The sequence below is a fragment of the Pteropus medius genome, unplaced genomic scaffold (genome assembly GCF_902729225.1).
Source record: "Pteropus medius unplaced genomic scaffold, Ma_sr-lr_union100, whole genome shotgun sequence".
NCBI classification, from domain to species: Eukaryota; Metazoa; Chordata; class Mammalia; order Chiroptera; family Pteropodidae; genus Pteropus; species Pteropus medius.
In genome coordinates this window covers 4,252,523-4,267,703 of record NW_024349800.1, presented here as the reverse complement: position 1 = coordinate 4,267,703, position 15,181 = coordinate 4,252,523, and the positions used below count along the sequence as shown (strand labels likewise).

General features: G+C 38.1%; 1 protein-coding gene and 1 pseudogene across 7 annotated transcripts in view; one reads left to right on the top strand and one right to left on the bottom strand.

The window, feature by feature from the left end:
- Positions 1 to 1,556: 1,556 nt before the first annotated feature.
- TAMM41 (TAM41 mitochondrial translocator assembly and maintenance homolog) overlaps positions 1,557 to 15,181 on the top strand; it is a 45,353-nt gene continuing 31,728 nt past the window's right edge. Inside the window, exons 1-5 of one of the 7 annotated variants that reach the window (XM_039886757.1) lie at positions 1,778 to 1,920; positions 2,000 to 2,089; positions 4,390 to 4,572; positions 7,009 to 7,101; positions 13,751 to 13,901. In XM_039886757.1, the coding sequence (XP_039742691.1) occupies positions 4,396 to 4,572; positions 7,009 to 7,101; positions 13,751 to 13,901 (421 nt within the window). In that variant the 5' untranslated portion in view covers positions 1,778 to 1,920; positions 2,000 to 2,089; positions 4,390 to 4,395. Of the gene's footprint in view, positions 1,921 to 1,999; positions 2,175 to 4,389; positions 4,573 to 5,640; positions 5,756 to 7,008; positions 7,102 to 8,390; positions 8,504 to 10,128; positions 11,043 to 13,750; positions 13,902 to 15,181 lie in introns of those variants that run through there. The other 6 variants (XM_039886755.1, XM_039886756.1, XM_039886754.1 and 3 more) reach the window with 6 other exon arrangements.
- On the bottom strand, positions 13,369 to 13,487 carry LOC120622340 (uncharacterized; annotated as a pseudogene).

Genomic DNA, 15,181 nt, shown 5'->3' with positions numbered 1-15,181 from the left:
ATGTTATGATTAGCCAAAGCTAAACAAAGGACAAGGGAAAGACTCCAGAACCTGGAGGGGAGGGTATGGCCCAAGGCCATCTATCGTGTCTCTGGGCTTTGGCTTGTTTCTCATGCCACCTGGAGGGGACAGGGTACTTCCCTAGGCTAACTAACCTGCCTTGCTCGCTAGCACACACAGAACTGATTAGCACTCCCTCATCAAAGGTCCTGCAGGGCACTGGGTATCCAGCTTCATACGGCGCATTACATTCTGGGTTTGCTTGTCTGTCTCCTCTGCAGACCCTGGGCTCTTGCAAGACAGCGGCCCTGTTCTAGTCATCTCAAATCCTCAGCACTTATCTCAGTGCCAGGCCCAGGGTTTGAATTCAAATAATTTTTTCAAATTGAATTAATCTCATTAATGCCTCTATCACTTCAGGCCAGCCTCTTTAGTTCATAGTGAAACTATGGTAACAGCTTCTTAACCGGTCTCCCCGCTTCTTCTTTCCCCACCCCAGTCCAGGCTAACATGTGAGCCTGACAGGTAGGTCTCTGCTTAAAGCTCTTCAAGGACAGAGTAGAATTGTAGGACATGGAGCCAAACCTGGTTTTTAGCTCTGTTATGCCCCAGGCTGTTCTGATTCTAAGCACATTGCTTTCTCTAAGACTTAGCTTCTTCGTCTCTAAAATAGAGGTGATAACCTCCTCCCACAGGGTAGCGGAGAGGACTCAATGAAAAATGCATGTGAAATGCATCAACATTACCCAGCTCTAGCTATTACTACCTCTGTTATTTGTGACAGGCAACGTACATAGGCAAGAAGGTAAGAGTATCTGAAAAGTCTCTGTCCTAGAAGTCAAATTACACCCTGAATGGCCCTGTGATCTTGAGCAAGTTTATCTCCTTATACATAAAGAGCTGGGTTCTCACCTGGGGTCCCGTTTCCTCCCAGGAAACATTTAATGTGCCCTTTTGTGAAACCAATCCCCAAAGTAAAGAGGCAGAGACTCTTTTTCATCCTTAAAATTAAATACAAATATCAGAGAATATTGGTGAGTCCTTTACCATTTATGGAGCATTTTCATACCTATCATCAGACTTGAAAGGGCTTTAGTAGGATGATATCCCAGCCAAATCTTAACAGTGATAATCTCTGGGCAGTGGAATTGGGCGTGATTGGAATTCTATTTGTGTTTTCCTAAATCTTGAGAATCTACATTTTGGAGCTGGATGGAGATGATGATAGCACAACATTGTGAATGTGCTAAATGCCACTGAATTGTACAGAACATGTACAATTTTATGTTATGTGAATTTCGACTGATTAAAAAATTTTTCTCCAATACACATGCATGATTTTATAGTCATTTATTAAAATGCGGCTTGAGGCGAGAACAAAAAAGGATTCTCAAGGCTCAAAAGCAGTTCAATTAGCTGACACTCTCCCCCACTCAAATGTTGAGTCACAGTCCCAGGCCGCCAGCCTGCAGAGCGCTCCTCCGACCACGAGGGGGTCTCAGCGAAGTCCTCACGTCCTCACACTCGAGCGAGCGCCTTCTCTTGCGCCTTTGAAATCCGTGTGCCTGTGACAGGCGTGGCCGGAATTGGTGGTTCCCCGGCGTGACTGTCACCTTAGCCTTGCCGGTCCCTTCAGTTCCCACCTCTGGCCCCAGCCTTCTCCTTTTCGGGCTAGTCCCAGACTTCTCTGTCCCCACCTTTAACCGTCTGCCCCGGTATCCAATCCCTGCCACGCTGTCCTCTGCCCTGCTCCGCCAAGGGTCCCTGTCTCTGAGCCTCGGCCCTATGGCGCTGCAGGCGCTGCAGAGCTCGGGGGTGGCCTTCCGCAGGATCCTGTCTCACTTTCCCGAGGAGCTGAGCCTGGCTTTCGCCTACGGCTCCGGGGTGTACCGCCAGGCGGGGCCCAGTTCAAACCAGAAGGTGAGCCCGGCCTGGGGCCAGCCCCACGCCGAGAATCGGCCTGTTCTCACGAGTTCCCTTTTGCCTACCATCTCTGCAGAGCCCTACAGCTAGCTGCCTGTCTGCCCTGCGCACTCCACGTATCAACTAGCAAAATTCAAACTGAACGTGTTAAGCTGAGATTTGAAGGGTAAATAGGAGTCTACTTTGGTTTAAAGCAGAAGATGCAATTATGCAGAGACAGAGTGGAAGAAAGGAAAAAAAATTTTTGCCAGGTACTAGTTCAGTATTCCAAGCCTTGGCTGAAAGCTTCTGAGAGGCTTTAAAAAATACTTATGCTTGGGTTCCACCTGTGGAGAGTCTATTTTAATTGGTCTGGGATGAGGCATTGGCTTCAGGAGTTTCAAAACCTTCCCAGGTTGATTCTAATGGTTCGCCAAGCAGAGTTACTGCCTATAGCTGTAGGAGAGAAAACAAAATCCGTCATGACTTTAGGAAGCTGAGGGACTGTTGTAGGCGCGGCAGGAGCAGTGAAGTTAACTATGAGCAACAGTTTGTGGCAACAGTTTGTGGGTGGCCAGTATATTACCCATGCTCTGGACATTTAACAAGAGTCTGTTTAGGACTAGACATTGTTACTCTTCAAAGCTGGTTGAGCACAACAGCAGCGGGGGTACAGTTCTTGTGATTGCAGTTTTTTCTTTTTTCTGAAAATAAAGGGAAAATACAGTTTGCTTTCAAAGAAGAGACAAGATTCAACACAGCAGAAGAGTGGCAGGCAAATACTTTTCAAATGAAGCTGTTATTAACTTCTGTCAAGGCTTTAGAGCTTTTGCTGAATTAACAAAAGGAACAAAAGTCTAGATAGAGGTGTTCTCTGTGTGTGCCACTTGTGTTCTGAACTGGATTTCTACTTGCTTTAGTCCTTGCACAGTCTAACAGTTCACTGTCATCTTTAATAAACAGGAAATGGAAGTGTGCAGATTGCAGTAAGGCCTCCTGGATTTGGATACCTGGCTATAATCTCTGGCCATCTATACTGTTGCTTGGATTTGCTCTTTCTCACCTATACTAGTATTTAAGTATAATTTTCTTTAAACTGATATTTTGAAGTTATAGGTTATAGGTATATAAGATTACAGATTATTGTAGGCTATTTTTCTAATAGTTATAAATTTTTCAAAAATTTCATAGTTATAAATTTTTAAAAAACATATCCACCCCAAATCTTATGTGTCACCAGTGGTTTGTGAATCACGTTATAGGAAACTCAGAGCAGGCCTTCACCTCCTGATTCTATAGTCACTTCTGTATTTTTCCATGAAAGTTTTCCTTTGAGCAGATGTGGAATTCCCTTTGAGAAAAGGTCCTTACCTCCTTTTGCTTCACCATCATTCCCTACAAGTTAACAAGTCTTATAGATTCCAATACCTAAATCTCTCTCAGATCCCTACTCCTTTGTGCCTATTCTTTTCTCACCTGGAATCTTGAAGTTAGCCTCCTATGTGGTTTCCTGGCCTTTATTCTCCTCCCTTCATTGAGTTCTGTAGGAAAATTTCACATGGCAACCGGCCTCCCTCTCTGATGTTACTTCCCATCAGTCCTTTGCCTGCATTCTATTCCAGCCATATTCAGACTAAATGCAGCACCCAGAACATGCCAGCTCCCATATTCACAGGAGTGTTTTCCTCTAACAGAACTCCTTCCCTTTCCCCACACGTCTAATGACTTCCACCAAACCTGCTTAATTCTTGCACATTCTTCAAAGCTGAGATTTATCAGATTCTTGAAGAATGTAATTTTATAGGAAAATTTCTCCGTCCTGTTCTGACACCGTTTTGAGTGACATTAGTACAGTTCGCATTCCTCTATCAAGTCCGTTATGTGATAATTTGTTTATTCTCCCCAGTAGACTACCCCAGGACCTATCAGAGCTCTTGTATGTTCTCTGTGAGTGGTTAGCGAATAGGTGAGAGTTAAAATAATATTTCTCTTTACATAATAGTTTATAGAGCTTATCCATATGAGGTTATTTCATCTAGAAGAAAAGTGGAGCATATTTAGCAACATTTAGATGAAAGGCAGTGTATTATAGTAGTTCAGCACACAGAATTTGGAAACATACTTTGTCACTCACTAGCTGTGTGTTCTTGGGCAAGGAACTTTGTGCCTTGTTTTCCTTTCCTATAAAATTGGGATAGTAACAGTACCTACCTTGTAGGATTGTTTTAAGGATTAAATGAGTTACTGGATATATAATAAAGTGTTTAGAAGAGTGCTGGCATGACAATACATATTAAATAAGCATTGCTTTTATTCTGTGTATTGATGAAAGCAAAGTTCAGATTGGTTCCAGAGACTTGCTTAAATTTCTGATGACAACCTCAGGTGTTTTATTAATCAAAATGATATAGAATATTAGAGCTTTCCATACTAGGTACCTTTCTAGGAATTAAAACTAAAATCCTTCTCTTTTTCTTCACCTCCCAGAATGTCATGCTGGACTTTGTATTCACAGTAGATGACCCTGTTGCATGGCATTCAAAGAATCTGAAGAAAAATCGGAACCATTACTCTTTCCTAAAAGTTTTGGGGGCCAAGGTTATCACCACTGTCCAGAATAACTATGGCGCTGGAGTTTACTACAATCCATTGATCATGTGTGATGGTAAGGTAAGTGATTTAGGGCCTTTGTCTTAACTTGGGTTGTTATTGACCTTTGTTATTAGAATACCAGCTACATATATATGTTTTTGCAGTCAAGAAATGGTAAGCTTCTGCTGGATGAAGGTAATCAAGTGTGATCGTCTTTATTTTTTTGCGTTTGGCCAAGTGATTCTCAATTTTTAGTGTATATCAGAATCCCTTATAGTACCTATTGGACACACAGATTCCTGGGTCCCACCCCAGAGTTTCTGATTCATTAGGTCTGGGGCAGGGTTTGAAGATTTGCTTTTTTTAAATCGAGGTATAATTATCATGTAACATTGTATTAATTTTAGGTGCATAACATAGATATATGTATATATTAAGAGATGATTGCCACAATAAGTTAATATCCATGGCCAAACATAGTTACAATTATTTTTCTTGTGATGAGAACTTTTGATATTTACTTTCTTAGCAATGAGGATTGGCATTTCTAACAAGCTTCCAAATGATGCCAATGCCGCTGGTCTGGAAAGCGCACTTTGAGAACCAGTGGTTTGGTCAGTGAGAGTAATAGGCAGGCCTATAAAGATCAGGGTGGAAATTAATCTTATCTATACAGAGGGGTCGACACTCCCAAGAAGAATTTGGAAGTGAAGAGGATATCATAGGTAGTTGGGAGCATGTGGTGCCAAGTGGAAACCTCTTGGTACCAGCAGGTGGGTGCAATTTGACAATGGGGTGTTAGAGAGCAGGTGAGATGCTCTCTAGCACAGATCCTGGTAGAGGGTTGTCTGACAGCAAGAACCCTTCAGATGAAGGGGTCCAATCTCTAAGAGGGCTCCGAAGAACTAGGCAGGATCCCAAACTAAGAGGACCAAGGGGGAACAAATCAGATGCCTCCTAGAGATAAACCGGGCTATGGATGACAAATGGGTTCCACTAGCTGTGCCAACACTTCTCAGTGCTGCTGATTGCTTAGAGCAGTCATACTTTGATGTGCAGATGAATCACCTGAGGATCTTGTTGCAATGCAGATTATGATTCAGTTGGTCTGGAATGGAGTCTGAAATTCTGCATTTTTTTTACAAGCTCCCAGGTGATGCTTATTCTACTGATCAGTGGACCACACTTTGAGGGGCAGGAGGTAGGAGTACTGACTTGAGAAGGATTTTGAAGAACTATCTGAACTTGGCAGGAATGAGCGGTATGATTTATTGGTGATGTCTGCATAGCCTTTGGGCCCTGTATTTACCTTTCTGGTTAAGGTCCAGTCCTGGTCCACCTGTGCTTTACATATGAGAAAAACCAAGCTTCAGAGAGAGAAAACGACTTCCATAAGGTCATGCAGCTAGTTAGTGACAGGCCTCCGACTTCCAGATCAGTGGTGTTTCTATTACCTCCCAGCTGTTACGTGCCTACAGCAAGAAGGGCTTCTGCAGTGCTGTGGCCAGAGTGGCGGGAAGAGGTTATTCATCACACACAACCTTCCATGTCCACTTAGGTCATGCCAAACATGTGGCTTTGTTCTTTCTCCTTAATATTATACTGAGCCTATCTCTAATTAATAGTTTTAAACAATATTACAAGCTTCAATAACCAAATATTTGGGCATAATTATGCCTAAAGGACTTTTTAATTAAAATTCTCTAGCTACTTTTTAGATATTTGCAGCCTGAGAGGGCTGTTGGGATACTGAAGTTCAGCAGAGTGAGTCCAAAGATATTTGTTGAAGTAAATGGTATTTTATAACAGCTACATTCAGGAACAGCTACATTCAAGGTTTGTACAAATTGCTATTGAATGAATTTGACCATAATTCCATTTGTTTAACACTGATAAAGAGGTTTTATATTTGCATGTTGCTTTGTAATTATAAAAGTGTTTGAAATAGTTTATCATGAAAGGGAAATTCATCTCACCATGTAAAGGATGTCAGTAAAAACTTTTAATTAAAGAAAATTTCTTATACTTTGTGATGACATAAACATTGGAAGCCCATACTAAAATTCAGGGACTTAGTTTTGTCTCTGTTACTAATAGTGCCATTTTGTGCACATCATTAATTCTCTCTGAGCCTTAGTTTCTTATTTCTCAAATGAGAGGCATGAACTATGTTATCGTTTCTCAAACTGCCTGTGGTAAAGGACCAATTTTTTGTTTACAATCCATTGAGGACCAATACTAGATAGCCTCTAAGAACCATTAGGCCTTTAACATCACAGGAGTCTGAGTTAAAATAGTGGTCACTTCACCTCATATATCTGAGGGGACAAATCAGTCTTGGAAACTAATCTTTTGCAAAATTTTTTGGTGGAAATATGTGTTTTTTACAAAGTAGGCACTTTGAGTGGCTTTGGAAATCAAGGTACTACTCTTGGTAAAAATTTATTTTCTTATATTTTGCATTTACATAATCAACAATATGGTGTTTTGTTCTTATGTCTGTTTCTTTTCCAGCTTATCAAATATGGAGTTATTAGCACTAGTATTTTGATTGACGATCTCCTCAACTGGAATAACTTGTATATTGCTGGACGACTCCAAAAACCGGTGAGTGTTTTATTGGTTGCCACAATTAGAGATATCTCTTCTCTCTGAACCTGATCTTACTTTGATCTTTGATTGCAATGAGATGGAACTCCAAGAAATAGAAATGAGTTTCAGACTCCTTTCACTGCCTACAGAATTCATTGCCAAACCATGTCTAGATATTACTCACACTACTACTGCCATCTCTCTAAAGATTCTTCAGTTGTCTGGATAAATCAGACTCAGAGTTAGTCCATTTGGGCTGGGGAGGATGGCAGAAGCACCTACTGCCTCAGTGGAGCCTCTATCATCTCAACTCAGATCACCTTCTCTTCTAGAATTTAAGTGCCATGAGACATTGTTTGTCCATTGATGTATCCCAACAGTACCTGGGACAATGCCTGGCATACTGTAAGCATTCAGCAAATATTTGTTGAATGAGTCAGGTAGTCATTCTGAGGGGGATGGATTCTGATTCCCTTTGTTATTATTCTCAGGCCAGTGTTGAAATCCTGTCATAGTGTCCTTCATTTGGGATACTGCTAGAGGAGGCTGTAGGGGGCAGGTGTCTCCCTGTGCTTTAATAGAAACAGAAAACAAAAAATGGAAAAAAGTAGAGAGGACTTGAACTTTTGTCATGTATTTGCAAATATCATGTTTCTTTTTTTTTTTTGCAGCTTATATAGTCTATTTTCTGAGAAGGGGTCTTTTTATAGTTTAAGAACTATGCAAAATAGTCATAGTTGCTAATCTCACAGCAAGGAAAAATTTTCTTTGTGCTGTCAGAGAGTCTCAGACTCCAAAAAGAAGATACATAGATTTTTCTCAAATGTCTCCCATGAGGATGACTGTGCTGCTCCTCCCTTTGTCAGTTATGGCAAAAAAATTAGAGATTTATACAATCTTAGCTTACATTGTGGTGTCATAAAAATCTCTGTTGATATTTATAAGTGGTCAAGATTCTCTTGCGTTGTGTCTGGGTTTAAAATTTAATGGCGTAGCTCATTAAAACATCCAGAAACACTTGATCAGGGCACTAGTTACATGTATATATCCATATGTAAAAATTTGTCAAGCTCTTTCTGTTAGATTTGTATACTATATGTAACTTTTACTTCAGTAAAAACTTTATTTTTTAAGTGCAGAAACAGGCTCACTGAAATAACTTCATATGTATGTAGATGAAATTCTCATTTCTAGACAGGATAACTAGTAAAGCTCATAACTGAGCAAATAAATGTCATTGAAAAATTTTAAATATTCATTTTCTTTCCAAGGTTTTTGTTTTTTGTTTTTTTTTTAATATGTAGCTTGATGAGAAGAGTAATGAACATGGAATGAGAAGCTTTGGGTCTTATTCATTCCTGCCACTCATTAGCTATTTACGTGAACTTGGGCAACTTGACATCTTTCTGAACTTCAGGTAATTTATCTATAGAATGGGGAAACAATATTTGCCCCGCCTACTTCATTACGGTGTTGAAAAATGGAAGCAGAATGGTAATGCTGGAAAGAACACAGGTGTTTTAGAATCAGACAGATCTAGAGCTTGTGTCCCAGCTCTGATACTCCCAGCTACATGACTCTGTACCAGTGACTTGATCTCCTGAGCCTCAGAACATCTTCATCTGTGGATAAGGCTGATGGAACCGATCTCAAAAGGCATTTGAGAAATGCTGGATCTGAAATGCCCAGCACTTAATAAACACTCAGGAAATGCTCTTTCCCTTCTCTTTGTCATTGCCTTTCTCAGAGTTATTTTGAGATAAAATGAGATGTTGAATATGAAAATGTATTATTCTATGCACTGTGCTTTGACTATTTCAAAAATTTTTTAAATAGTCTTTAGAAAACAAAACACCATGAAATCGCAGAATATAAGCACTAGAAATGACCTCAGATTTCATCTCAGTGTCATAGATTCTGATAAAATAAAAACAGCAATTCAAGAAAAGTAGTAGCAGCTATACTCATATGCAAATTTGCATTTCTCAGGTAACTTGAAGAAAATGTTATTGATAACAGTGACTATCCCTCAGGCTTACTAAACTTATAGACAAGAAAACTAGGCTATCTTAAAAATCATTTGAAAATGTTGACTATTACACATGCTAAAAAGAAAATAAAAAATGATAAATAGATAAATTAACTCTTCCACCCACTCTTGCACCGTTTCCCTCTCTAGTGGAAATCACTGGTAATCAGAATTCTGTGATAACTATCTTTAAGTAAACTATTTTTACCTCTAGGTGGCAGCAAATATTAATCAAACGAACAAATCTAATGAAAGTGTTGGTAGCATTTTGGACAAAAAATAATGAGTGAATGTCTTAAGAAAGAATTGTGAGAATATGAGTGTGAATTCTTTGTTTTTGTGTGTTTTGAAAGAGTTACATTATATTGCCTAAAGCTCTAAAAGTATCTTCCATATTGGAAATAGAATAGAATTTCTCAATCACTAGCAATTTAGTCTTTAAAATATACAGGGCTTGTGGGAACTCTCTGTACTTTCCATTTAATTTTGCTGTGAATCTAAAACTGTTCTAAAAATAAAGTTTATCAATCAAAAAAGAAATATAAAGGATAGACATTTCTGCAAAAAGTTAAGCGTAAATTAAATTTCATGCTTTAACATTAGCTTACCTCCTAATTGAGAGGATAACCCATTTTTATTTTTAGTGCAGCCTTAAGTTTCTGAGTCATTTACCAAGTCATTTTTCATGAAATTTAAAGTATTTAATAGAGCCTTTTGGCAAGTCCTTTTTTTAAGTCAAAAGAACTTTAATATTAATAATAGTTATTTCCCTAATTTATTTAACATAAGTTTGGGATTTTGTATTTCATATTGTTTTTTAGTGTATAGATAATTTGGCTTGAATTTTTAAAGTATTTGCATTGACATACAATGATATTTTGCCACCTTGTTAAGAGGATTTTAGTTTATTTTAATGTATTCATTGCAATATATTTGCTAATGTAGCTTTTAAAAAAATAATAGCTTCATTAAGATATAATTCACATACCATACAATTCAACCATTTAAAGTGAACAGTTCAGTGGTTTTTAGTATATTTTTAGTTTTGCAACCATCACCGTATTGTAACTTTACTGATTTACTTTTTATGATTAGAAAAATCCCAGCACTATAAAAGATCTCTGACTAGGAGTTGGAAAACCTGGCTTAATAGTCTTGGTCTGCTCAGTTGTGAGCAAATCTTTGTGCCTCTAACCTTTGAAGTGCAAAGATTGAGCCATTCACTTACTTATTGACAACTAAGTTTCTTCTCTGTCTATGCCAAAGGAATAAAAAAATAACACCATATTGCTTTTCTTGGAAGACTCCACAGTCCAACAGGCCAGTAATAAGGTTTCATCCGGCTTGAATGTTCATTGTCTCTTCTTGGTCCTCAAGCAATGACCATTTAGAAAAACTAGCCTTTCTGGTCATTTGGAATGGAAAACTTCTGCAGGAAGTGTCATTTGGTTAATGGTTGAGCATTTAAACACTAGGTAGGGCTGTGTTCTTTGTAACCATGTAACTTCACTCTTTGCAATTCAAGTACTGTCTCTGTGTGCCTGTATTATAGAGGAGACCACATGTGATGTCTTTTTTTTTTTTTCCCCCTATCTTGAAAGGTACTCACAAATCTCTGAAGTTGGGCTTTTGAAAGTCCCTTCAAGCCTTGCCCCTTCCTCATTAAAGATTTTCTCCTTGGCAGTAGTGCCAATGCTATCTATGCGGTTCAGGTCAGGGCATTCCCAGTAAGATACAAACAGCTATTCACGAATCCGAGGGCTTTCTTTTTTTCCCAGGCTTCTCTGGCAGTGTCCCAAGAGTTCATTGGCTTTTCACTCTAAACAACAAATAACAGTGCTGCTGAGACAAATTCCTCGTTCACCTTACACTGGAGAGCCAGATCAGCACAGCAGCATTGTCTTCTGAACTGACATTTTTTCTTTGAGTAAGGATGCTTTTATTTACACTCTCTTAACCTTAAATAGCAAACAGACTGCTTTTTTACAATCTAAGTAGAACAACTTTCTTGGAGAACAAGTGTTATTTCATTGAATAGGAAAATTTCCCCAAATGTACTCTTTTCTTTGCATCTTTGATTTGTAGCATCTCCAAATAGCTTCTGTTTTCATGGAGTTTCAGTAAAAGCTACCAAAAAAAAAAGGGCAAGGAATTATTGAGCAGGACTTGGTGAATGAGGATAAAGAAAAAGAATTTGGAAGTAAAGAGGCTTCACAGGGTTGTGGAAAGGGCTCTGGAAGAATCAGGGACCTAAGTTCTCATTCGGTGTGCCACTATTTCTCTGAAAATCCTAACTGTCTGTGCCTGTTTCCTCATTAGTAAAATGGGGAGGTTATCCTCCTAGATCCATGATTCTGTTTGGAATACAAGGTTTGGGAAAGTTTTTCAAGGAATAAATGTGGGAGTTATTATAGGACCTTAACATTTGTTTTAATCATCTTTTGAGAAAAAAATTAATTAGAGCAGATCCCTAACTGAATGTATGAGAATAATTCAAAATATTTAGAGCTGGATTTGCCAAGCATAAGGGTGTTACCCTGATTTTGCCATCGACTTGTTATGCAACCTTGAGCAAGTCATGCTACTGGGTTGCTCCTTGGTTTTACTTTCTGCAGATGATTGCAATAATGCTAAATCACCCAAGTGCTGAAAGGCTTAATTAAGGGCTCTTAAGTCTTTATAATTACAAGGGAGGAGGTAGTAGTATTGAAAAAAGTGGCTTACCTACCATACGAGAGGTTTTATGTTATAAATATTCCCTTAGATAAAAAGTAGAGACAAAAGCTAAGAGATAGAATTAGGTTCTTAAGCCTGATTTATAAAATAGTTATGTTTTATAATATTCCCTTATACAATTTTTTAAAAAGAAACTATACTTTGATATATACATCATTCTCTTTCCTCGCTAATAAAATTTTATTAAAATTTTAATATGCAATTTCTTATAGTGTGTGTGTCTTTTATGTGCCATCTTAATTTTGGCAGAAATTATTCGACTTAAGCCCTTTTCTCTAGAATAGGAGGAAAATTTGGTGACAACACTAAATGGTTTAGAGATGTTGGATACATTTCAGATATATGGAGTTATTAGGGAATTCTAGACCCTTGTTTAGAAAATCAGTCAAAAGCAGCATGATGCTTTAAAAAGTTTAGGGCAGGAATGTAAATTGGCACAACTACTCCGGGAGCAATTTGGCAATTCGACTTCTAAGTATATTCCTTAGAACAGTGGTTCTCAAATTGTGGTCCCTGGACCAGCAGCAACAACATTGCCCGGGAATTTCTTAGAAATGTACATTTTCAGGGCTTACCCAGGCTTACTGAATCAGAAACTCTGGGGGATGGGTCTAATAAGTATTTTAACAAGCCCTCCAGGTGATTCTGATGCTTGCTAAAGAACCTCTGGCCTAGAGAAACTCTTGCAGTGTGCACCAAGAAACACACATAAGAAAGCTCACTTCAACTAAGGATTCATATGTAATATCTCATTTAGTCTTCCCAGCAACTGTATGAGCTTGATTCTGTTATTAACCCCGCTTTACTGATGAGGAATTATGCCCATAGTCACAGAGTTAGTAAGAGAGTTTGAACTCAGATACATTCTCTTAACTACAGTGCAGTCATTAAAACCAAGAATCTCGGAACGGACTAGGGCAATTTGCATTTTCATCAATTTGGGGAAAGTCCAAGAGAGCAGTTTCTGTTGTTTATTCAGGAGAAGAATTCTTTTTATTGATCAAGGCATTCACTAGTTATCAGGGATTTTACACTTATTATCTTATTTAATCTTTGTAACAATTCTTTGATGCATGTCTGTTATCCCCATTTTATGGATGAGAAGTTAAGTAATTGGCTCAAATTCACACAGCTAGTAAAAACCTGGACTTGAGCCCATACTTATACCCAAAACCCATGTTCTTTCTTTTGTAGCAAATTTTCATTCCTTTTTCCTTAGTCAAGTTCAAAATCAGTTCAAAACAGAGCATGAACTACTCAGGTTATATGTATTACAGAAGAGATGAGTTCTATATAAAGTAAAATACCTTTGTCCACCATTAAATTAAGTGAACGATGAGATTATAAAATATTAAATTTCCCAAAGGATATTTATTCCATCTGTACTTCTTTTTTTATTTTATTTATTTTTATTTATTTTTTTTTTATTTTTATTTTTTTAGGTGAGGCAACCCTTGGTTGACCTCACAGATTGCAAAGACCTTGTCAGTTTACAATCCCTTATTTTTTATTTTTTATGCCTACAGCACCTGGTCTTCATAGGTGGTTTCCCATCTAAGTACTAACCAGGCCCAACCCTGCTTAGCTTCCAAGATCAGACAAGATCAGGCTTGTTCAGGGTGGTATGTCTGTAGACTTAACTTTTTTTTTAAAACCCATTGAGAGTTTACTCACTTAAGAGAAATATTTGTTTTCTTTCCCGTGTCAGGATTTCTCTGATTTGAGCATAAAATGAGATTCTAGGATTGCATATTAGAATAATAATTCTTTTGTGTCAACTGGCCTAATTTTGCAAGATCTTCAGGACTAATTTGGGACAGTTTCATTACATGTGTAAAGCCATAGCTTAAGCAATACACTTCTGGAATTTTTTTTCTGAATGTTCTGCTTTTTTTTCAGGTGAAAATTATAGCAATGAATGAGAATGTCACTCTTAGGTCAGCCCTTGATAAAAATCTGAAGAGTGCTGTGACTGCTGCTTTTCTCATGCTCCCTGAAAGCTTTTCTGAAGAAGACCTCTTTATAGCGATTGCTGGACTCTCCTATTCAGGTTAGTAGGTTTGATGCCCATGTTTTCTGCAAGAAGATTTGTTGTTTGAAGGCCATGCAAACACCTTACTCCTCACTCTACACTGGAGCTGCAGTAACATTAGTTCAGAATCCCATTACTTCCTGTGTAGGTTACTGTGATTAGTCTCCATACCTCCAAGTTCTATTCCTCTCTCGTATTCATCTGTACACAGATTACCCCAGGGTAATCTTTTTGTTGTTGTTATTTTTATCTTGAAACAATTTTAAACTTAACAGAAGAGTTTCAATAATAATACAGAAAACCCATATACTGTCTCTCCAGATTTACCAATTGAATATTTCATCACATTTTAACATTTTATCAGATTTGTTTTATCATTCTCTCTATATCAGTGGTGTTCAAACTTTAGTGTGCATCAGAATCTCCTGGAGAGCTTGCTAAAATAAACTATTAGATCCACTCCCAGACAGCTGATTTTATTAGGTCTGGGGTGTGGCCCAAGAATTTGTATTTCTAGCAAGTTCCCAGGTAATGCTAATGCTTCTTCAAGGATCCCATTGCTCTCTCTGTATATGTAAATACACTATATTACGTATTTTTTTCTGAACTATTTGTGAATAGGTCACACTTATCATGTCTCCTTTAGGCCAGATACTTCAGCATGTGTTCCCAGAGAGCAACGACATTCTCTTACATAACCATAGTAAGATTATCAAATTCAGGAAATTTAACAGTACTGATAAAAATTTTAAAGTACTGATACAGTACTTTTATCAAATTGACGATCCATATTCTAAGTGTTGTCAGTTGTCCCAGTTATGTCCTTTATAGTATTTTTTTTCCCTCCAGTACATGATCCAGTCAAGAATCATACATTGTGTTGCAATGTCATGTCTCTTTTATCTTTTAATGTGGAATGCTTGCTCGGCCTTTCTTTTTCTGAAATGACATTCATATCTTTGAAGTCTACACACTAGTGATGTTTGTGCACTGATAGGCAGTGTTTTCTCCCTTCTAAGCAATCTATGGAGAGACATTTGAAGATCATATAAATATCCTGCTTCTTATCAAACTTTTCCTTCTAGGTAGAGCATCCATTGATGATTCTTGCTCAAACTCATCTTTTCTATGATGGTTATAAGGTGGTGACTTTCCAACTCCACCACTTCCTCCACGTTAGGGAAAAGCTTTCCCTTCTTCCTTCTTTCGTTCTTTCGTTCTTTCGTTCTTTCTTTCTTTCGTTCTTTCGTTCGTTCTTTCGTTCGTTCTTTTGTTCTTTCGTTCGTTCATTCGTTCGT